The 25,433-nt window shown below is 34.8% G+C and overlaps 2 protein-coding genes across 2 annotated transcripts; one reads left to right on the forward strand and one right to left on the reverse strand.

Annotated features, from left to right (window-relative positions):
- The first annotated feature begins 4,130 nt into the window (after positions 1-4,130).
- On the forward strand, positions 4,131-6,620 carry LOC120088425. The gene is made up of 4 exons (XM_039045707.1): positions 4,131-4,824; positions 5,271-5,554; positions 5,638-5,865; positions 5,956-6,620. The coding sequence occupies exons 1-4, from the start codon at positions 4,413-4,415 to the stop codon at positions 6,481-6,483; spliced, it is 1,452 nt and encodes a 483-aa protein (XP_038901635.1). The 5' UTR covers positions 4,131-4,412; the 3' UTR covers positions 6,484-6,620.
- Positions 6,621-6,703: 83 nt separating this feature from the next.
- LOC120088426 (histone H3.2) lies at positions 6,704-7,378 on the reverse strand. Its single transcript, XM_039045708.1, has one exon. It carries the CDS (start codon positions 7,281-7,283, stop codon positions 6,873-6,875), a length of 411 nt encoding a protein of 136 aa, XP_038901636.1. The 5' UTR covers positions 7,284-7,378; the 3' UTR covers positions 6,704-6,872.
- Positions 7,379-25,433: the final 18,055 nt, after the last annotated feature.

The following is a 25,433-nucleotide window of genomic DNA, read 5'->3' on the forward strand; positions in this document are numbered from 1 at the left end:
ATTTTTTATACTTTGTTGTTTACATTTTACGAGTGTTTTTAACTTTCGATCCAAAATTTGAAAACTAAGAAACATAGTTTCAAAATTTTTGTTTTTGTTGTTGAAATTTGGTTAAGAATTCAAATGTTCACAAAAGAAATTTGAAATCATGACTAAAATATTGTTAGAAAACAAGCACGAATTTCAAAAACCAAAAGGTTACTAAATGTGTAACAACCCGAGTTCAGGAAGGGTACATGAATGAACCGGTATCACATCCGAATAAAAAGAATCCTGAGGACATGATGAAGGAACTCTTATTCAAGAGTACCTACGAGCGAAAGCGGATCTTTTCAATTCATTTTGACAGAATTACCACATATACATTCAAACATACTTTCATAATGCTAAGGGGTCAAGAAATCATACCAGATGAAGATTTCTTCACAGCGAGTCTGAAGCCCAACCGTCTACCTCGAACAGTCACCACTCGGACAAAAGGGAACGGAGAAGACAATACCACTTAGAACTCTCAGTATTCTTGGAGTGAGAAGCCAAAGTGTGGGCTTTGTTCGGATTTGGTAGAGGGAAGGAAGAAGAGAGACTGTACACAACGATCAAACAAGTGGGAGATGCGGTCGTCTATCGCATAGACAATATGCTTGATCGTTTAGTTAAAGTATACGATCGTGTAGTAAAAGTAAGCGATCATCTAAACGATCGTGTAGGAAACGGTAAATGATCGTCTATATGATCGTATAGGAAAAGGGTGAGCGATCGTCCAAAATGATCACGTAGGAAAAACTAAGCAATCGTAGGGAGCTAAACGATCGCTTAGGAAGAAGGTAAACGATCGTTTATGTAATAGTGCGCGACAGTGTAATTGATATGCGATCGCTTAACAATATCGTATATGTAAGCAATCGTGCAGTCCTATTGTATAGGCACTGATTTTCTAAACGATGACACTATCTTTTTCACAATACCCGCACACACCGAGATCAACATACCATCTGTTATTTATAATGCACTTATTCGTTATTTTAAACGAAGAGGTGTCTTCCCATTTCCTTTATAACCGTCCAATTAATGTGATCTTATCACATTCATAACTTATAAATTAATATTAATTATTAATTATAATATTTTTTCCTCTACTAGATATAAATCATATTTATATCCAATTTTCTCCAAATTAATGTATCTCATACATAAAGTTAATCATATTCATATTTAATTAACTCGTTCAATTATATCATATATAATCGAACTCCCTCTTGTCAATTTGAACATTTCAAATTGACACAAAAACTGACTCTCAACTTGTATCGAAGCTACCAAGGGGACCTTATGGACCTATGGTCGAAGCTCCAACGGTACGTGAATAGCTGACTAAACTCTTTAGTCACGATATCCATCATCCGTTAACTGTAGACATTCCATTAAAGACCGACAGTTTGAACTCTTCTTGCCATAAGATATATTCTAGTGCATTGGATATAAACCAATCATCAGTACGATGACCCTTCACAGATGCTCATAATTACAACAGGCCAATTTACCGTTTACCTCTAGTAATTACATCTTCCTCCGTAAGAACCACCGATCCCTCTAATGAACAATAACACATAGTCCTACTATGTGTGAATACCTCTGGGTCATGAGAAGGTGTGTGGCACACATCGTTCAAGCCCTGGAATCAGCCCTTAAGGGAGCTATCTATTTAGCCACTACCTCGGGGAAGGAGTGAATTTCATCTTGTGTAACTGGGTTCCCAGCTCCCAAATCAGACGAATCCCTAAAATGGTAGGTTTGAGTCAACGTTCTGGCCACTCACACCCATGCAAATCAAAGGACCGCCCTCAATGGCAAAAGTTCCCGATTCACTCAGGATTGAGGCCATGTTACCTATGGTCATCCTAGTGAAGTGAAATCTCAGTTATGAACGGTGTTATATAACAAGATGTTAACACTTTGTGGTCAGGTCTTATACAAACTCTTTGTATAGGACGCCTCTGCTCGCATGTCCCCTACACGAATGATCAGGATCAGACCATCTGTGACAAATCACAACACTTGTGACCATTCCACAAACCGGGCCACATCCGTAGCGTTACCAGGATAAGGTTTCCCTCCTATATCCATATACTACAGACCATTTTGGTTATCACTCAAGAATGATCCACTTGTATGTCACCACATACATACTTGAGTCACATACAGATAACCAGGGATTTTATATTTATTGGTTTGTGATTAAATTTAAATGTGCAAAGTCAAGTAGTGAAGTAAATATCATTTATATTATACATCACAAGTGTTCGTCCAATGTTGATTACAAACTACTGGCACGAGACTTTAGGGCACAAACCCCAACACATGAAAGTATGGTTAAGAAAGGCTTAAAATAATTTAAAGTTACTACCTATACCAACAAAGTGCACTTTCCTTTTCAGTGGCTCAAAGCATACTGAAAGGACCCGTGTTGGTTTGTGTGGAAAACTTTCACTTCTAAAAAGCATTCAAGGCAAGGGAGGATGACGTAACCAAGTCGCAGAAAATGCAAGGGAATGCCCGGTCCATCAAGGGCCGAATTCGGATTCTGAATCCTAGGCCTGGGACGTTACAAATGGTATCAGAGAGGAACCTCTCCCAGTAAGATGTGGTCCGGGGACGAACTAAGCAGAAGCTGGTGGGCATATAATGACCCGAGTTCATGAAGGGTACATGAATGAACTAGTATCATATCTGAATGAGAGGGATCCTGAGGATATGAAAATATGGTTAAAAAAGGCTTAAAAGAATTGAAAGTTACTACCTATACCAACAAGGTGCACTTTTTTTTCTTTTTTTTTTTTTTTTTTTTTTGTGGCTCAAATCATGCTGAAATGACCTGTGTTGGTTTGTGTGGAAAACTTTCACTTCTAAAAGGCATTCAAGGGAAGGGAGGATAATGTAGGCAGGTCACAGGGGATGTAGGGGAATGCCGGAGCCATTAGGGATCGAATCTGGATTTCGAATCCTGGACCCAGGATGTTACAAAATGTGACCTTTTTCTTTTTGTTTTGTAGTAATTAAACTTATAAATTACTTTTTTTTTCCTTAGGAACTTTAATTTCTAATTACTACTTTGATGTGTTTTTTTTTCATTACATGCTTTCTATAAATATTTTCAAAATTCAAGTTAAAGAGTTGAAAACTATAAAAATTATTTTTAGGCCTAAAATTATTTTTGTTTTTAGATTTTTTCTTAAAAATTAGGTTTGTTTTCTCCATTGTTCAAAATTTCAATTGTTCTCAAATTTTAGAAATTTTTGTCGTTATTTCGATATTCCCAAAATCTCAAGATTTTTCTTTATTATTTTTCTTTTTTCTTTTTTATTTTTTTAGCAATTGCTTATTCGAGCTCGATGAAAGTTTTTTTTTTTCTTTTTTACTATACAAAATCTTTATTTTCAAGAAACAACATATTTTCATTTAAATACTTTTCATTAAATACAGTATTGAATTTTAATATTTCTCTCATTTTCTGTGAAGCTTCATCTACTTGTAGAGTTTTCTTTTTCTTGCTTTTTTTTCATTATGTTGTGTTAGGTTTAATATTATATTTTTTAATATCCCTCTTATATTTAATTTTATTTTTTTTTAATTCTTATTATGTTATATTAGTTTAATGTTATGATTTTTTTTATTTTTTATCCACTCCACTTTATAAAAAAAAATAATAAACTATTTTATATGCAAATATTTCTTATCCTTTAATTTTGTAATTAATTTTCAATATTTGATATTATTTTGTTATTATTTTTTTCCTTTTTTTAATTTCTATTTTAGCATTGACACTTATACAGATATTTATAATATATATCTAAATGTTGTCTTGATTAAAAAAAAAGGTCAATTATAGATTAATTCGGCCACAATCAAAGTTTTATTAACTAATATAACAATTTCTATCGAATTTCAAAAAATTTTCAAATTTATCAAATTTTCTATCGTTATTGATATTTACATAAAATTATGACCTTTATATTTTCATTAGACATGGATATTTAAAATCTTGATTATGTTCGATCTTTTTGTGGTAGTTTCATTTTTCCTAAAAAAATAAATTTTTAGTTAAATTTCAAAACCACAAATTAGTTTTTGAAAATCGTTATCAAATGAAATTTGAAGTACAGAATTTGCAATTATCTGGATTTTTATTCAACCAGTTGGAAGAAATTGGTTGAAATTTTTAATTTGGTTACAAAAAGTTCAAAATATTGACTTGTGAACACTGAAACACGAAAGGATCGGCCTCTGTTTCTTATATTTCTCTAGAGTCGTGCCGATCGAAAGTTTTCATTTCATATCTCATAATCTCACCAATATTTCTTTTTCGTCTTCCCTTTTAAAATTTCTCTAATTCTTCTTCTTCCTTCCTTCCTAAGATGCCCATGGACCGAATTCAGGCAACTTCCGAATCCCCCAGCACCAGGCTCATGGTTTTGTCCATCGAATGCCTCAAAGGAAGCTCACGCGCCGACGAGTGGACCGGCGACATGCTTCAGACTGGCGACATAGTGGAGGAGCTAACCATCGGCTCGTCTCTCTGCGTCAGATCCCCTTTCAAGAACGGCCGCTCCGGAATCCAAAGGGTTCTACACAGTTCCTTCAAGGATAAGCAGACTTCCATCCTGGTTCGGGTCCGCCGTGGCCGAGACGACTTCTCGGAGTTGCAGGCCTGTATTGTCCCCAACGACTCCGCCGGAAAAAAGCAATACGTTCTCCGTTCGATCACTGACCCGAACTACGTCGTCGGTTTCATGGATCGCACCGAGTCCGAATGCTTCGACCTTCAAGGTCCGCGCCGTGTTTTTTGACTTTTCTTTTATGCTTCACACGTGTAACATAAAAATCACCTTATTTCCCTTTGATTCTTTTTTATTTTTTTCTTCTTTTTTCTGTTCTGGTTTTGTTGAAAAAAGAATTTCTTTCATCATCTTTATTCTTTTCATCCAAAATAGTCCGTTCGTATATAATTTTGAGAAATTCTGCGTTTTCTTAATTACTTATGGTTAGTAGACTCGAATGAAACTAGAAATAGTAAATCCGTTAATTCAATCTAACGACTGATTCCTTTTTCTTCTTTAAATTATATAGCTAATGCAATTTATGGATGAAAATTTACGGTATTACTAGATTAGTTGTAGAATTTAGGATTTTAGAGAGATTGTTTTGGTACTGAATGTGTGAGATGTAAAAATTAAATGTTAACTATAAGAAAGTGGGTGATGTGAAAATTGCAGCATCTCGGGGTGATAGAATGGTGAGTGCATTGGAAAGAACAAGGCTTCAAGATGGATATGTAACATACCAGTGGGAAAGAAGAATGCACGAATCGCTGTCTGTTCCGTATTCCAGCTCTTTTCTTTCCATTCTTCTTCTCCCAAAAGCTGCAAATGAAGTTGCCACTCGCTACAATGACTTGGAAGACACTCTTGCCAGAGCCAATGCTTGGCTCAATTCTGCTCAAGCCACTGGCGTCCCCATTGTCTTCATGAATATCCAGACTGAATCCCTCTTAACAAAGGTGCATTTGCATTTGCATATCCATTTTATCAATCACAACACCATTCTTTCAAATTAACACCTTCCTTTCTACTCAACTTCTAGATATCTGGAGATACAGCTTCTTCCACTGTGAGTGCTGGTTCCTTGTCTGATTTGTCCAATCTCACCAATGCCAGTCTCTACGGTTTTGAAGATTACCATGGGGTTGATATCGGTGTGGTTCGATCTGTTCGTCTATGGTATTCTCCTCTTGGAGGAGAGCTTCCTATTGAAATCAAGCTAAAAGAAGGAGATTCAAAGCTGGGGTTTTCCATTGGCCGCACGGAAGAGGTAATTCAACTCGATAACTCACCATCAACTTAATTAATTGGTATCACAAGTGGATTTTAAAAGTTTCTTGAATTGTTGGTTAAATGGCAGGGTTTCATCTATGTTTCAGCCGTGGATGAAGATGACAATGCGCCTTCTTCAAGATCAGGGCTGAACCATCTGTACAAGGAAGCTGAAAATGCATCAAAGTTGCTAATAATCTCTAGAGTTTCCAATCAAAAGGTTCTCCCATGGATAGTATCTTCTACAGGTGCAATTCGATGCTTCGACACAGTTTCACTCAGCCAGAAGCTGTCGTTGCATAGGCACGCCAAGGTCCCAATCTTTTTGCACGTCTTCTTATGGGACACGGAATTGTTAGCTTCTCTAATCAGCGCCGCCCCAATTAGGCAAAGACCGACGACATCATCGCAACCAGCTGCTCCGGCACGACTGGCTTTGCCTCCTGAGTTTCAGTTGGCTCGCCAACCAAATGATAACCAAATACAGCCATTGCCAGCGGACGCGTTCAGTGAAAGTAGAAGCGCAAGTAGAGATGAGTCGTCTATCAGAACAGAACGAGACACCGCTGGTGAACTTTCCTTCAGATTTCATGATTTTACCCTATCAAGCAACTGAATGATTTTGGTTTGCTTTAATTCTTGTTCCATATTTGAACAGAGAAATTAGATGTTGCAGAATCCCATAAAGAACGAAATTCTTAGGTATTGTTGAGTACAGAATTGTTCTTCTTATATAATTTTAGCGCTTGTGTATGTATACAAAATCACAGTGTGTGCCGTTTCAAACAGAGTGCATATGCTTTAATTTCAGACAACGAATTCAAAACAACAAACGCTGAAATCTCAATATTGTTTCTTCAGTTAACCATTAAACTTAAGAAATTTTACAGAGTGACTTCATCAACAAGTAGCAAACAAGATTAAGAACTCGATCTTTTAGAACCAGATCCGTGCAGTAATATATAGAACTCTAAAACTAGAGGCAAATACAATCAACCTCTAAACCTAAGCCCTCTCACCCCTAATTCTTCTAGCGAGCTGGATATCCTTAGGCATAATGGTGACCCTCTTGGCATGAATGGCACAAAGATTGGTATCTTCGAAGAGCCCAACGAGGTAAGCCTCGGCCGCCTCCTGAAGGGCCGAAACGGCGCTACTCTGGAAGCGAAGGTCAGTCTTGAAATCTTGAGCAATTTCTCTCACCAATCTCTGGAAAGGAAGTTTCCTGATGAGAAGTTCCGTACTCTTCTGATACTTGCGGATTTCTCTCAATGCGACAGTCCCTGGCCTGAACCTGTGGGGCTTCTTCACTCCGCCGGTCGCCGGAGCTGATTTCCTGGCGGCCTTGGTGGCCAGCTGCTTCCTCGGAGCCTTTCCTCCGGTTGATTTCCTAGCGGTTTGCTTAGTTCGGGCCATTAGAGACGACGATTTCAGGGATTTTTTGGAAGAGAGGGAATTTGGTTTTGCTTGAGCTTGGGAATTTAGAAACTGCGATGCGAAAGAATTTGGTTTTGGGGTTTCTTATATAGAGGCCAAATTATGAATGGCGGGAACTTGAAAAGAAAGGACGCTTCTTGAAACTTTCTGGAGATTTTGTTTGGGCCGTAGATAAGGTAGCAATCGAACGGCGGATATTTGTTGAAGGTCGGATCGCGATCCGTGGCACTACTAATTGACCAATAATATGCTAGATCGGCCTCACGTTCACATTTAATGCTTTCCCTTTTCTTCCCCTATACCTTTTTCGTTTTAGGGGCGACTGGCGAATATCATTTGTTTCATTCTTTATTATTTTTTGAAAATATTAATTTACATGTCTAAACTTTAGGCCTTTATCCATTTGGATCATATGTATTAATTAATTTAAGAAATGATCAAATATATAGTAATAATTATACTATCATTTGAAAAATCTTTTTGAATTATAGCAAAGCGTATGAATGTCATGTAAGTCCAATTTTCTAAAATCCTAAAATACCTTCATCGTCCATTTTAATTATAGTGTAAGTAATTTGACATCTTTATTAATAAAAATGTAATTAATTGTTTAACTATATTATTCCAACAAACTTTCATCGTCAACTAAGATCATCAAGCGGATAATTTGCCCTAAATCTTGTGATTTAATAGTTGTTTTGAATTTTCAATTCTTGTACATCAACTAATTTTCAAATCTTATTTCGAAATTTAAAATATCATATTATAGTAATTATTCTAAATGAGATTTGTTATTTTTATCATACTTTCTATTAATCTTAATCAAGATTCACGAATGTTAAATTATTCTAAACATTATATTTATTGTCCTCTTGTTTCAAACATGAATTATTACAACACGTAGCCCTTGAACGCTTTCTTGTTATAGCTATTCAACCATTAAGAGCTTTGTTCAAAGGTGAGTGAAATGAAAACAACCACTATTGTGATTTCCAATTTATTGAAGTTTATGTTGCTTCAAACACTTTTTTTTTCGTTTTCATTTTTTTTTTCTGATTTTATTTTTTGTTATCAATGGACAAGCAAGTCTACTTTGAAGGCTTGACTTAATTGATCAAATTCACTTGTGCATAGATGAAATGCTCGACTTAATCAACCATCAGCCAAGAGCTCAAGTTGCAAAGTCTTTCTTTTCAAAGTGATTCCTATCGAGCCATTGTGAAAAAGGTAGACCAAGCATATAAACGGTGTTGGTATTAACTAGTTTGTCTTAGGGTCTTGAAAGATTCAATCAAGGAATGATGTACCATCTCAAATATTGTTTGTTTCTCTTATTTTCATGAGATCTCCACGATTGACATTAACACCATATAATAATTAATTAGTAATTTCAGCGGATGATTTTTAATTGGGATTTTCATATTTCAATCTAAATCGGTTTCTTTCTTCATAAAAGCAATTATTTAGATAAAGTTTTTATCCGTCAATCTCTCACTTTCTAAACTGATATTTTGGGTCTAGATAAAGAAAAAGTATTGTTACCGAATTTTGGGAAGTTCAAGAGCGATTTAGATTGTTTGGTTAATTGATTTTCAATTGTAGTGCATTTGTTTTTAAGTTTATTGTATTTGTTGGGTGTAGTTTGGAGACTATCTACCGTGTTTTTGTAGAACGTAAATATCTCAACGGAAGTATCACAAAAAAACTTTCAAAAGACTTTTTATAACTACAAAACCTTCATCCGAATTACGGTGCAACTAATTTTTTTCTTTGCATGTTTCTTTTATCATACATATTTATTTTCTCCTAAAATATTTTTCCCATTTTAAATCATCAAATCATATTGTTAGTTTTTTTGTTCAGATATCAAAATTAAACCAATTTTTTTCCAATATCATTTTATTTATTTGTTTTGATTTTTTAAACTTATTTTATATTTATGCATTTTTATCTTTTAATTGGTTTGAAAATTTTATATAATCAAATATTAGACCTTTTAATTAGTTTGAAAATTTGAGAGCGGAGAGTGAAGACAGACTAATCGCATTAAAGTAGCAGGATGGAGAGAATGATGGTTGTGATAATAGATTCTGAGACAGTGATTCTACTCATGACAGCACCATTGTTAGGAGTTGAGGTCGGTGACGAAGCCTGTGTCGGAAGAGTTGAGATAGAAGAATATGGAACTGAAGTGATCACTAGTGATTTCGAATAAACAATAAATGAAACCGGTGGAGAAGGAGTTAAAGTCAAAGCTGATGGTGAAGTATGGTGGAAGGAGAGGGAGCCACACCGGACGGAGTAAGGGATGAAGACAAAATTCAAGTTGGATGTTTCACCACTCTTAGTGGAGAAGCCAATTTTTTATAGGAAAATGGCGACAACTTCGTTGGAGAAGAGGTCAGTGCGAGTATGGCCAACCGATAGTCTTTAGATGTTTGTTTTAATTACAGTGTAATTACGAATATTTCTTAATTAGTCAATTGCAATCTCATCTGTATGGTTGGGATAGTTTAGACTTATATAAATTCGTTTATTTTTTTATTTTTAATTTGTTTTGCTATTTTTACGAATGAAATGTTGATTTGCTATTTTTACAAATGAAAAGTTAAAATCTATCATTTTCTTGTTGGCCCTTAATTTAGATCTTAAACATCTTGTCATCTAGTAAGTTTTGTTTTTTTTAAAAAAAAAAAGAAAATTGATAGGAAAATTGCAGGCATGACTTTGAAATATAATAATATAATCCAATTCCATATTCAATTTTTTTCCTTCCAAATTTACCCTTTTTTCCGGCTTCTTGATTTTTTTTTTTTTTTTTTTTTATGGCTTTCTACTTATTTTTAAATTTAGAAAATTCCTAGGAAACCGTTTGATTTAAGGTTTTAAAGATGTCTAATAATCAAGAATATCTAGGAATCAAAAAATGTGAAAATAAGATTGTTGGGAATCAAAGATAACTGTGTTTGTTTGTATACGAGTTATTATAATTTTATGGTAACAAATTAACTTTGTGTTTAGTTTATAAAATTAATCATGGACATCTTGATAAAATTTTGATAAATTAATTGATATTAATTAAATTTTGAGTCAAATTAATTATTTAACTATCAAATAATAATATTAATTAAATTATTAATTACAAGTATTTGTAAAATATGTATTTTATAATTAAAGTTACCTGATTACATAATTTGATGTATCAATTTGATAAATTTATATAATTATGATGTATTAATTAATAAAATAATCAAGATCAGTTTGAAAAAATAAATATAAAATTTGGTGATTAAAAATAATGAATTATATTAATCAATAATAAGGGAAATTATTTCAAATGGTAAAACTGTTGAAAATATTTACAAGATGTAGCAAAATTTTAGAACTATTAATGATAGACGTCTATCATTGATAATTCTAAAATTTTACTATATTTTGTAAATATTTTAATTCATTTTTCTATATTTAAAAACAACTCTATATATTATAATGTATCTATATACATTCTATTAATTGTATCATATACAATTAATATTATTTCCTTAATTAATTTGAACAATTAACAAATTTTCAAAACTATTATTCTTGTTTACCCGTTGTGAGCTAGTAGGGCGATCTAATGGACATACAAATCATAAGCTCCAATGATCCAATATTAATTAATTTTTTTATTTAAATGAACCAACATTCATTAACTATGAGTCACTCCACTAAAGACTCATAATTGTACTCTTAGCACCGTAGAACATGTTGCGCCCATGGATTTAACGATTACAAATAAGTCGATCATTCACCAGTTGTTTGAAATTACAACTGAGTCAAATTATCGTTTTTACCCCCTCTTACTCCTTAAGTATCGCTGATATCTCTAATAAACTATCTATTTATGGTTCTACCATAAACCAAACCCTATGTTTCCAACTCCTTACTTAATTTCGTCCACAAAACGGTAGAATTATTGAGATGGCGATTCGGGCCACTCTTACCCATACAAATAAAAGGACAAGCCCTCATGGATAAAAGTTCATAAACTCACTCAGGATTAAGATCGAGTTACATATGGTTACCCTATGAAATATTAATTTGAATGATTTCACAGTCCAAACTTATACAAACTCATTGTATATAATACCCTTGTTGGGATGTATGCTCGAGATGTATTCTCTAAAGCCTCGTAGGTATATGTTATTTGATATAATGCTTTATTATTTTATATATGCAATAATCCACTAAAGAAAGATCCAATGTTATTTTGTGTAACTTATATTGGGGATGATGTTCTAAAGTCTTGTGTCTAGTAGTTTATAAACACAGTTTTGTACGAACCCTTGTGATGCATAATATATGATATTTACTAAGCTCTCTCTTCTTCTACTATTTTTTGAAATATTAGGAAATACATAGTTGAGATTGAACTCGGGGACCTGAGATAAACTTTGATGTGAATCTCTTGTTAAGATTTATAATTAAAAAATAAAAAGATTTAGACTGACGTCTATTTCATTTAGGAAGAGAAAGTAACGAACAAGTTGAGCATGTAAAGGACATTCAAGGATGAGGTTGGCATGCTCGGGATAGATCAAAGTCAACGATCAAATGGTCAAAGTCAAAGTAAAAAAAGACAACAATTTAAAAAGTGGTTAAATTTTTGTAATTTTTTAGGTTTAAAGGTAAATTTGGCTTTAAGACTTATTGGGCAAAACTAACTGAAAATTAAAGGAAATTAAGGAAAAAAAACATGATGAGAATAGAGAGGAAGAGGAAAAGAGAGAATTTGAGAGATTTTAGAAAAATTATGGTGTTTTCTATTGAAATTTCTTATTAGATGGTTTTTAGGTTAAGGATTAATCATGTGGGCACGTGTTAAACCGGAAATTGAAGCTGGAAAACGAAGAAAAAAAGGGAATTTCGAATTTTTTGAGTTTGGCCGACCGAAGAAGAGGAAAAAGTTATTTCAGAATTAGGGCCGTTCTTGTGAAGGAAAACCAGGCAAAATGCAACAGAATTAAAGATAAAGTAAACCAGGCTTGATTTGAATAAATTTGGCTGAAGAAGTAAGGAAAGCGAAGAAAAACAGTGGCGCTAGAGTTATCGCGAAAACAGAGGATGCTCGGGTTTTTAGCGAATTCGTGGAGTTAGAGGCTAATTCAAAGCTCCAAAATTAAAGGTAAGTTACTTATAAGGTTCTGCTAGAGTTCTATGGTCTTTAATTTGATATTTATTGGTTGAAATTTCTGATTTTTAGCTCTAAAAGTTCTGCAACTTTTCACCAAAAAAACAGGGGCACCGTGGAAAGATTGGTCGATTCCGGGAGTTATAGGGCAATTCGGACATCCAAAATTTGAGGTAAGTTAATTAAGAGGATGGATAAAAGTTTTTTTATAGGCTAATTAAGCTTTAAATGGCCGAAAAATGATGAATTTAAGTCTGAAACGCTCACTGGAAAAACAGAGGCCAAATCTGGAAATTTCTGGGCTGGAGGTTGAAGAAAGAGTTGACTTTGTTGTTTGACTCCTGTCTGTCATCTATTGTCCGTCATTAAAATTTGAAAAATCAATTTTAGGTTAATTAAGGTGTTCACAAGCATAATTAGGGATCCAATTGGTATTGTTATGATACCTTAAACCTGAAATTAGAAGAAAATTGGATCCTAAGTCAACTTTGAAGTTGATTAAGAGGTTAATTTAAATAAACCCTAATTAGGATTAATGAGAAAAATTAAGGAAAATTGGAATAGAATTAGTTCCCATTGAAGATTAATTTTAAGGTCGTGAGTTAATTTTAGAGCAATTGAAGGACCAAATTATAAATAAAACTCTACCTTAAATCAAATTCGGGAGTTGGAAAAAGTTTAAGTGAAATTGGTTATACTTGAAGATTAATTTTCAAATAATTGGATTATGGTCATGTGAAGGATAACTAGGGGATTATCAATATAATTTCAAGATAAACAGAAGATGGAGAAACCGAAATTATGAGGAGGAGCCGATTAACAGTGGGTGGTTTATTTTCGAATGTTTTGATATAGAAAGTAATTATATATGATAGTATGCTATGAGTTATGAAATGTGATGACATGATCTGTTTTACATGACTAATATTTCAAAAATGTTTAAATCATGATTTATGAATTCTCATTAGTTTATATAAGCTTGATTTATGACAATGTAGTTTGGAATCAGAGTTCACACAATTGTGACTTGTATGGTTTTATATGAAAACCTCTTGATGTTGAATTTAAAAATGCTGAATGTTTGTGAAAGTGGATTCAAACTACTAATTCTTGTACCCGAGAGATGGTTATTTTTCCGTGCTACTTGAATGTGTTTCAGTGGCATGGCTCAGGCGATCAGGGGGCTCCGGGGTCAGATGTGGCCAGAGTATACTGGGAAGTCCAAAGGAACCTGTGCCTATAGTGCTACCTAGGCTATTAGGAGGCTACCACTAGGGTCAAATGTGGCTAGAGTATACCGGGGAGTCCAGAGTAACCTGAGCCTGTGGTGTGTATTTATGCTTAGTCTTGAAGCAGCTCTGCGTGAACGTATGACCTTGTGATTTAGTTTACACCGCGGAGGGCATTCTTTGTCTAGAGTAACCTGTCATTGTAAACGAGTATTTGGGTACAGAGTTGGTGTGGTTTTCTGATAACGACTAAATATTTTATTATGTGCTTATGAGAGTTGATCATGCTACTTTTTTTTACTAGCATGTGTTTGAGATATTGTTGAATCTTTTCTACTTTGTCCAATGGTTTACTGAATGATTTGATAAACTTTATTGTTGATTTAGAAAGCAATAGCTTATGTTTATATTAAACTACCACTCACTGGGCTTTAGTTCATGCTTTCCATGTTTTATGTTTTTCCCCACCCCTAGGTAGTGATAAGTTCCTGGTGCCTGCTGAGCCGTCAAACGCCACTAGTGTTGTTAAACATCTATTGTATTGTTTGTGCATATATTTGAAAGTATTCCATAACAGCTAGAACTTGTGAGTTACATGTCATGGGAGGTTTTGTTCAAAATAATCCTTACTGTTGGTCTGTAAATCTCTTTAAACAGTATTGTGATTTAAACTAAATCAAATTCCTAAACTCTGTCAATGAACATAGATTATTTTTTAAAATGGGTTTGGATGTCTGGGTTTGATCTTTAGTATATGATATGTTAAGAGTTGGGACATTAGATGTCATAGAGAGAAGTGATATTTAACGTCTTCACGCTTCGTTCTAGGTTAGAAAGGAAATTTGAAACGGGGTGTGACAGGATGCTTTATTTGCTTTACCACAAACCAATAAACTAAAATCCCTGGTTGCCATTATGTAAGTTAACCATGTATGTGGTGACATACAAGTGGATCACGTCTTAAGTGATAACCAAAATGGTCTGTAGTATATAGATATAAGAGGGAAACCTTATCCTTGTAACGCTACGGATGCGGCCCGCTTTGTAGAATAGTTACAATTGTTGTGACTTACTACAGATGGTTTGATCCTGATCGTGTGGGGACATGAGAGCGGAGGCGTCCTATACAAAGAATTTGTATAAGACCTGACCGCGAAGTGTAAACGTCTCGTTATATAACGCCGTTCATGACAGAGACTTCACTTCACTAGGATGACCATAGGTAACATGACCTAAATCGTGAGTAAGTTGGGAACTCCTGCCTTTGAGGGCAGTCCTTTGATTTGCATGGTTGCGAGTGGTCAAGTCACCGACTCAAACCTACCACTTTGGGAATTCGTTTGATTTGGGAGCTGGGAACTCAGCTACACAAGATGAAATTCACTCCTTCCCCAAGCAAAGGTAAGTAGATAGATTGCTCCCTTAAAGGCTGATCCCGAGGCTTAAATGATGTGGGGCCACACAGCTTTTCATGGCCAAGAGGTGTCCACACTTAGTAGGACTATGTTTTATTGTTCATTAGAGGGATCAATGGTACTTAAGAAGTTAGATGTAACTACAGAGGCAAAACGATAAATTGGCTCAACTGTACTTATGAGCATCTGTGAAGGGTTATCGTATTGTTGATTGGTTATATTCGATAGACACGGAAATATATCTGTGGTAAGGAGATTTTAGTTGTCGGTCTTTAATGGAATGTCTGACAGTTAATGGATAGTGGATCTCGTGGCTAAAGAGCTTAGTCAACTTCGAGCCATAGGTTCATAAGGTCCCCTTGGTAGCTCAATGGATTCAAGTTGAGAATAAGTTTTTGGGTTAGTTTGAAATGTTCAAATTGACAAGAGGGAGTTCGATTATATATGATATAATTGAACTGGTTAATTATATATGATATGATTGACTTTATGTATGTGATACATTAATTGGAGGAAATTTGATATAAATATGATTTATATCTAGTGGAGGAGAAAACACTATGATTGATATGTGATATTAAGCTATAAGTTAATGAATATAATATAATTATATTTATTATTTTAATTTGACAATTATGAGATAATTGTGCACCCCGTTTTCTCCGTAACCGTGCGTTAGTGGGAAGTTCCAATCAGTTTTCGTAACTGAAGAATAAAATGAAAATCATTTTCATTTTGTAAATATCACGGTTATTTGCTCATGAAGTGTATGCTGCCTATCACTTAGTAAATTGAGAAACTATACGATAGCTCAAACTTACTACACGATCACTTACACACGCGTGCATCTTTCTAAACGATTACCTACATTTATCTAAATGATTGTCTAGTTCCCGAGCATTTACTAAACAATCGTATAGATGATCATTGCCTTTTTCCTACACGAAGTTCCAATTAATTTTACAGTATGATGCATATATATATATGTTTGAATGTACATGTAGTAATTCTGTCACAATGCCTTTGGAAAGATCCGCTTCTGCTCAGATGTACTATTGTATAAGAGTTCCTTCAACTTAAACATGTATGTAGTTGACATACAAGTGGATCATGTTCAAGTAATAACCTAAATGGATTGTAGTATATGGATAAGGTTGGGTGTCCCATCCTTGTGACACTACGAATATGACCCACTTTGTAATTGTTATAAAACTTGTAAAATGTTACAAACGATTTAATCCTAATCGTTCATGTGGAGACATGCGATAAGGTGTATCCTATATAAAGAGTTTATATAAGACTAGACCGTGAAATGATTAACCTCACTTTATAGCATTGTTGACTGAAAAGATTAACATTTCATAAGATGACCATAGATAACTCAACCTCAATCTTGAGTGAGTTATGAACTCCTGTCTATAACACCGACTCAATATTCCTACCATTTTGGGGATTTGTCCAAGTAGATAGTTGAGAACGTAGCTACACAAGATGAAATTCATTCTTTCCTGTCTTTAGAGTAAGTAGATGAATTGCTCCCTTAAGTGTTGACAGCGGCTCTTGAACAATTGTAGGTCTCTAGTGGAGTGACATGCATTTAATGAGTGTTGATTAATTAGTTAAAGAATTTAACTAATTAATTTCATATCATTGATGCTTCTAATCTGTAGGTCCATAAATTTATGTTGCTAGCTCACTAAGGATAAAACAAGAATCAATTTATTTTTGATTAATTTGAATGGTGAATTGTTCATATTAAATAAGGGAATTAATATAATGCATATAGATACATTATAATATAAAGTTAGTTTTGAATAAGATTCAAAATTATACTTTATTATATGAGAGAGAGAAATATTTGAATAAGATTTCGATATTATTATGAGAATCATACAAAACTATAAGTTAAAATGAATACGAATATGATTCATACTAAAACTATAGATTATATGGGAGAATAATAAGATTCAAACATTAAATAATATGAATTAGATTCATATTATAACTATAGGTCAAATTTAATATGAATGAGATTTATATCAAAACCATAGGTAAGTTTAATGTGAATGAGATTCATATTAAAATTATAGTATATGAGAGAAAATACATTTGAATATGATTCAAATGTGACATTGATTAAATATATGATATTTATTAATTGATATCAAATAATTGGATTAATTAATGTCTTATTTAATTTAATTAAGTTAAGTAATATTTAATTTAATATTAAATTAAATATAAAAGTTAATTCCCCTGCAGTTAGTAAGGGAGTTAACGTGAGATCGAGGAGTTATCTTCCCTCTCACGTGTAATTCATAGAAGGGTTATGTGACATTGATGGAAGGAGGAGTCCTTCTAGATAATACTCTCACACTCAAAATCCTCTTCCCTTCTCCAAAATCGCGATTCCACCATCTCGATTCTTGTCAAAGAATAACAAGGAAGACCCGATGGTGGTGTCTTGTTGGAGTTCGTGCAGAGAAGTTTAAGTGAGATGCTAGTGTTCGTGACGCAGAGAAGGAAACATTAAAAAGGTCTTCAAGACAAGTTCTTTTCCTCCCTGTAAAAGCATGCTTATGTATTTTATGTTTATGTTTTTTTCCATAAGTTTCTTTGTTTTTTATGATTTCCAAAAATGAATTTTGAAAACACACACGTTCAAGCGTTTTCGCTGAGGAATTTGATTTCTTCAATTGGTATTAGAGTCAAATCGTGCCTTTAATTTTCATTTTGGAATCGGAAATTAAAGAAAAAAATGAGTTGTTATTAAACCAACATTCACGCGCTTCCACTGAGGAATTTGATTTCTTCATTTGGTACCAGAGTCAAATTGTGCCTTTAATTTTCGTTTTGGAATCGAAAATTAGAGAAAAGGGTAGGTTGTTTCACTGCATTATAAATGTGGGTTTACAAATAGATATTTTCGAATTTGACACTAAAGATGATTGATTATATTGATAAAATCAATATAAGGGCCCGTTGTTTTGGGTGTTTAAATTTAATAATCGAGTCTACAAGTCCCTATCTTTTAGTTTTCACAAATGTTGCTGAAGAAGACGCCAAATTCCGGAGAAATCAGATGAAAATCGAAGTAGAGGGGGCAATTTATGCCGGAGCGTAAAGAAGAGGGTTGTGAAACTATGCTTTACGCTGCAGCACATAAGGCAAATGTTGCGGCGCTAACATCTAGCATAGCAATGTTTTAATGTAGCACTTTGACATAGAGAGCATGGAGGTTCATATCTTATTAGCGTCGCATTGTTAAACATTAGTGTTGCAACACTTTGATGGTCAGAGGCACCCCAAGCAACAAGTAATAGGTTCGAGCCAAATTGGTACTTAGAATAGTTTTTTTCCCCTTGTTTTATTTTTATTTTTTTGGTTAAATTATTATTATATTGTTTTAATTTTTCCTAGGAAGTGCCAAATTTGGTCTATTTTGCATAACATCACACCTTAAGATAAACATATTCATGCATCATATTTAATATAAATGTAATATTATATGGTTGCATGTCTTAATAAGCATATCATACATTTTTTTTAATATAAGTGTTATATTATATGCCAACATGTTTATTATTTTCATTAATTTAATTAATGAAAATGCATGATCATGCATCATATTTAAATATATATATATATATATCATATTTAAAGTTTAGGTTAATTCCTAAAGTATGTAGATGCATGATTATACAATATAGTTTGCATGATTATAATATAAATGTTATATTATATGTTTTAATGTTTAATTAAAAACATGTCTTCTATATAGTTATTCATTGACATTAATATAAGAGTTATATTATGTATGTTAATGAATGTGATATTTATGAGATATGGTTTTATTAATTAGTCTATAATTGTTATATCCCATTAATAATACCATGAGATGTATATGTTATGATTGCATGCTAGCCAAATACGATTAGGATAAGATCAATTAATCTGTTTTAAATGGTTTTAAAATGTTTTAATTAATCTTAAATTTAAATCTTTTATTTTTCTTTTAATAAGATTAAAACGAGAAAATAAAAGATTAAATTTATACAACATTTACCTATAAGGGACCTTTTTCTAAGGAATGTTTTTTTCCCTTACGATTGAGGTATTTAAGTTGACAGAAACATAATACCCTTACTTAAGAATCAACATAGAAGGTGAATTAGTCAAATGTTTTAGTAGCATGCAATAGATGATTAAAATTTATTAAATTGTCTAATAAATGATAATCATACATTGTTAAACTATCAAATATGAGACTTATATTGGGCAAACTTTAACACAATTTGGATAAATTTATTAACCTAATTTACTTAAATAATGAACCCTCAATTATTAGAACACTTAGTGAGAGGAAAAAGATATATATGATATATCATTTTCTTTTCACGTTCACCCTAAAGTTCACACTGTGAGATCTATGCTCAGCCTCATGGCACCGTTCACTTGTGTCCCCCCTTTGAAAGGTGTTTGCTGTTAGGAATTCACACATGCTAAGAAATTCCCAATAATTCTCCCAAGAACAGAGTAATTCTATGGTATGTATTATTTATGAACTTCAAGAGAAAATTACAAGATGAAGGTGATCATAAATTTTATAAACAGAGAGCAAACAATAGCAAAAGATAACCTAACCTCCATCACATTCAAGAGGGCTGGAAAATCCTCTCCACCAAGCAACTCGCTCACTACCAGAAAAAATGCCCCTACACTTATGGGCATAACCCTTTCTTAAACCCCTCCTCTAGTTGGTCCCCACCTTTACTTAACAATAATTACATTTCATCTCGGTCCTTCCTTTCCCCACTATTACTTTCCTATCCCTACGTTTTTAAGTATTTATAATTGGGGGCCTTATAATACCCCTTGATTTTTCAGTCACCTTGTCCTCAAGGTGGAAGTGAGGATACTGCATCTTCATTTCAGCCACCCCTTCCCAAGTAGCTTCACTTTCTGGGTAATTCTTCCATTTAACCAGTCATTCCTCTCTCAAAAACTCAGTGTTTCAGTGCACTCCCAAGATCATTTTTGGTGTCATTTTTAGTTTGAAATCGTCTAATAGGTCTGGTGATTGGTTTTGCACCTGTGCTGCCTTGCCAAGGCACCATTTCAACTGAAAGGCATGGAAGATGTCATGAATCTTAACATCCGCCAATAGTTCCAATTTATAAGTTATTGATCCGATCTTATCCAACAACTTATATGGTCCATAGAATCTATGAACTAGTTTCTCACATCTTCGTTGTGCCAATGTACGTTGCTATAGAGTCAAAGTTTTAGAAACACTCACTCCCCAATCTCAAATTGAACCTCTTTGCGGTGTTGATCAACATTCCTCTTCATTCATTCCTGCCACTGCCAGATGTTCTTTTAAAGCCACTAAGGCCCAATCACATTCTAAGAGCTATTGCTCCAGGGTATCATTGGATGTTTTCCCATCTCCATACGAGATCAAGGGAAGAATCGGTCGACCAAAGTCCACTATGTACAGTGTGATTTTTATGGAGGCATGAAAAGTTGTATTATACCAGTATTCAGCCTAAGGAATGGCTGTTCATTACAAAAGCAACGGAAGTATGTCTTTACGTATCGGTTGACCCTCTTCGTTTGCTCATCTGTTTAGGGGTGGAAACCCGTGCTTCTCTTCAAGGCCACTCCATGTATTGCACAAAGTTCAACCCATAAATTACTCATGAAGATCTTATCTCGATATGAGACAATGGAGCAGGGAAATCCATGGTGGCGCACCACTTCTCAAATGAATACTTCAACTATCTTCTTGGTCATGTATGGATGGGTTAGGGGAATAACATGAACATATTTACTTAGTCGATCCACCACCACCAATAGTGAGTCTTTCCCATGGGACTTGGTTAATCTCTCTACAAAGTCCATTGAAATATCCTCCCAAACTCGATTGAGGATTGGTAAGGGTTGTAGTAATTCGACAGGGGTCACTGATTCACTTTTATTCCTCTGGCAAATCACACATTCAGACACATGCTTTTTAATGTCTTCCTTCATCCCTTTCTAGTAGAGTTCCCCCCCAACCTTTTGTAGGTTCGTAAAAATCTGGAATGTCCTCCAAAGACTGAGTCATGGAAGGTGGTTAGTAAAGTCGAAATATAGGTGGACTTCCAAGATAAAACTAATATTTTTTTATATAATAGAACTCCCTGCTCTAATGAGAATTTGGCCATGCTCATGGGGTCTTCTTCTAATTTCTTCCTAACTCGTTATAACTTTTCATCCTCTAACACTTCTTGCTGGACCTTCTGGGTGTCAATCAGAGAAGGAGCCACTATAGATAATAGTTCTGTCTCTTGAGGTTTCTGGGACAATGCATCGACTGCCCTGTTGTTGAGCTTTGACTGATACAAAATTTCAAAATCATACCCCAACAACTTAGTCAGCTACCTTTGAAACTGAGGTTGAACTTCCCTTTGTTCCAACAAAAAATTGAGTGCCTTTTGATTAGAAATTACCATAAATTTATGCCCCAACAAATATGGCCTCCATTTTTTGACAGATAGTACGACTGCCATAAGCTTCCATTCGTAGACGGACTTCCCTTATGCCCTGGCCGATAGAGCTTGACTGAAATAAGCTACCGAATGCTGTTTTTGCATAAGCACCGCTCCCAATCCCATCCTAAAGCACCAATCTCGATAATAGAGGGTAATTCAAAGTTTGGAAGTGTGAGCACTGGAAGAGTTACCATAGCTTGTTTGAGGGCATCAAAGGTTGTGGTTGTTTCCTCAATCCATTAAAACACCAATTTTTGTAATAGCTTGATAAGTGGGGTCACCACCTTATCATAGTCTTTAACAAATTTTCAGTAGTATCCTGTGAGGAAAAATCCTCGTAATTATGTTACATTTTTAGGGTTGGCCATTGTACCATAGCTCTACTATTATCCCCATCTGCTTCTGCTCCTTCAGCCGACACCCAATGTCCCAAGTACTGGATCCTTTATTGGCCAAAGGTACACTTCTTCTGATGGAAAAACAGTTGATGATCTCATAAAACATTCATAACGATTTCTAAATGCCTAGCATGAGTATCTTCATCCGAACTTTAAATTAATATATCATTAAAAAAAAAAAACTAGTACGTACCTTCTAAAAAATGGTTTAAAAATTTAATTCATTAGTGACTGAAACGGGGTTGGGGTATTGGTAAGGCCAAAAGGCATCACCAAGAATTTGTAGTGTCCCTCGTGTGTCCTAAAGACTGTTTTTTCCACGTCTGGCTTGTGCATCCTGATTTGGTGATACGCTGACTTCGGATCTAATTTGAAGAATATCACAAACTCATGTAATTCATCGATTAGCTTCTCTGTAACTGAAATAGGAAATTTGTCAACCACTATTGCCTGATTGAGGTTTCTATAATCAACACAAAATCGTCATCCCCCATTTTTTTTTCTTTTTTCTTTTTAACTAACAACTGAGCTTGAATAAGGGCTGTGACTTGGTCAAATGATCCCAACGCTCACCATTTTTGTGACCAATTTCTCTATTTCATTCTTTTGGGCATAGCTATACCTATATTGTCGAACATTCACCGGTGGTTCCCCTTCTTTGGTTAAAAACCTATGATCCACCGTCCGTTTAGGGGGAAGAGAAGTAGGAACCTCGAATAACTCTCTAAACTCTTTCAACAAACCATGTATGCAAATGGGTATTTATGTCTGACCCCTCTCCCCTAATTCATGGCTTATTTACCCCAAGGGTTCCATCTCCACTTGCTGGAACTCCACCAAGAATCCCATATCCTTTACATCCCATGATTGCATAAGGGCTTTAAGGGATACCTCCAAAGTGGTTAAAGTGGGGTCCCTTTTTAATAAAATCTTCTGTTTTCCCAAAGTGAAGGTCATTGTCAAGCTTGGCTAGTGAACCTCCATGTAGCCCATGTTGCAAAGCTAGATCATTCCTAGAATCACGTCCACTTATCCCCGTTATAAGGGTAAGAAATCCACCGTGATGGTTAACTCCGATAGCACCACCATCACTGACTTGCACACCCCTTTCCCTCTGATAGTATCGCCATTTCCCACCACTACCCCATAATTTAAGGTATCGATCAACGACAACTTCAACTCTTCTACCAGCTTTTGGTGTATAAAATTTTGGGTCGCCCCACAGTCAATCATGACCACCACCTCTTTCCCGGCAAGCATCCCCTTCAACTTTATGGTACCTTTGCTAGATAACCCTAGGATGGATCTCAACGAGATTTCAACGTTGTGTGCGACATCCAACACTTTTACCTCTAGCTTGATTGCTTCAACCTCACCCCGTTCCTCCTCACCCTCTTCTTTTTCTTGATAGATCAGTAGATTAAGTTCCCTCTTCTTCTTGATTGATAATGATGTTTGGGAGAATACTTCTCATCACAACGGAAGCAAAAACCTTTATCCCTTTTCTCTTTTGCCTCTGAATCCATCAATCTTCGATATGATTTCTCTTTCTTGGATGTTCCTCCCTTTTTCAAGTAGTAGTACACTTTTGAGGGCGGCTTCATTTGAAGGTTTTGTTCCTTGAGTTTTGAGCCCGTTTTTGGTCACCTGTTTAAGTGGATCCTTCGAGGTCGCCACTGAGCCTGGGCCCAATTCTTTCTGTGCGAGATGCAACGCTAGATTTTGATCATTCACAGCTTGAGTCACCTTCATACAAGTGTCTAAGCTCGTTAGATGTCTGCTCACCACCTTCACTTTGAGCTTCGATGACAATTCATTTAGGAAGGTCTCCTACAGTACTTTCTTCGTTGTAGCAGGGATTAGAGCCATGTAGGTCTCAAACTTCTTCTGGTACTTCTCATACGATCCCTCCTAATTAATTCATAATATTTTGAGAGATAAGAGTATCTTCTTGTGTGAGTCGGAATCGATCGAACATCTGTTGCTTCAGATCTTCTCACAACCAGATCAATCTTCGGTTATGAGCCCATCGAAACCAATCAATAGCATTGGGCGAGAATGCGATGATAGACACCGTGCTTTTCTCTTCATTCTTCAACTCGTGGATTTCGAAGAAGTGTTTTGCCCTATAAACCCAAGAAATCATGATGCTCCCCAGAGAAAGTTAGCATCTCCAATCTCTTATATTTGTTGCGGTCGATCGTGCCTCCATTAGTTTGTATTTGGGAGCTCTCGCCTTCTTCTCCCCCCTTATCAACCTTATACTTCTGTGGTACCATCATGGCACTTGAAGTTTCCTTTTCTTGCATCTCAGCTAAATATTGCACACTAATAGCTATTTGTTCTAAGTTCTTTCTCATCTCACACATACCTTCTTGGAGTTCTGAGATACATTTCATATTGTTGTCAATTTTCTCCTCCATCTCACATTTCTTCTCTCCATGCATTTTCCTAGGTTTAGGAAATCAATTCTGATACCAATTTGTTAAGAATCCACACCTGCCAAGAAATTCCCAACAATTCTCCCAAGAACAATGCTTTGGTATGTATTATTTATGAACTTCAAAGGAAAATTACAAGATGAAGGTGATCATAAGTTTTATAAACAGAGAGCAAACAGTTGCAAAAGCTACCCTAACCTCCAGTACATTCAAGAGGGCTGAAAATCCTCTCCATCAAGCAACTTCCTCACTACCAGAAAAAATGCCCCTACACCTACAAGCATAACCCACCCATCATCCAGCTGATCCCCACTTTTAACTAACAACAATTACATTTCATCTCAGTCCTTCCTTTCCCTACTATTACCTTTTGTACCTCTATGTTTATATGTATTTATAATTGGGGGTCTTACATTTGCATAGATCAATATCAAAGTGAATTGAGAAAGTGCATATAGTAAGTGGAAGAGGGATGTATGTCAACACATCCCACGGTCCCGTTCATTGGTTTGATAGTGAAATTTCATACTTGGCCTCGTGGCACCATTTGCTTATGTCCCCCTTTGGAAGGTATTTGTATGGAGTCAATCTCAAACTCCAGTACTGGATAAAGTCACTTTAGTTTTTGCCTCAATCGGTTTTTTCCTTTGGTTGACTCATTAGGGCAGAACTATAGGATCTAAAATGAAGGGTCACGCTTGCAAGAAATTGTTAAACAACTTAATGATTTCTTGAACAAATAAATGGTAACTAATTGTTATAGGAGTAAAAGTTATTTTGGTATAATAGTTGGTTGAGAATGTCTCAATCCAGTAAAGAAATAACCGACCACCCTTTGGTGGTGCTTGTTCTAAATCACTGGAATATTATATCAATAGAAATTTTCAATTGATATGAATGAGATTCATATTAAATCTGTTGAGTTCATTTTTAATTT

This window comes from Benincasa hispida, chromosome 10, assembly GCF_009727055.1.
Source record: "Benincasa hispida cultivar B227 chromosome 10, ASM972705v1, whole genome shotgun sequence".
NCBI lineage: Eukaryota > Viridiplantae > Streptophyta > Magnoliopsida > Cucurbitales > Cucurbitaceae > Benincasa > Benincasa hispida.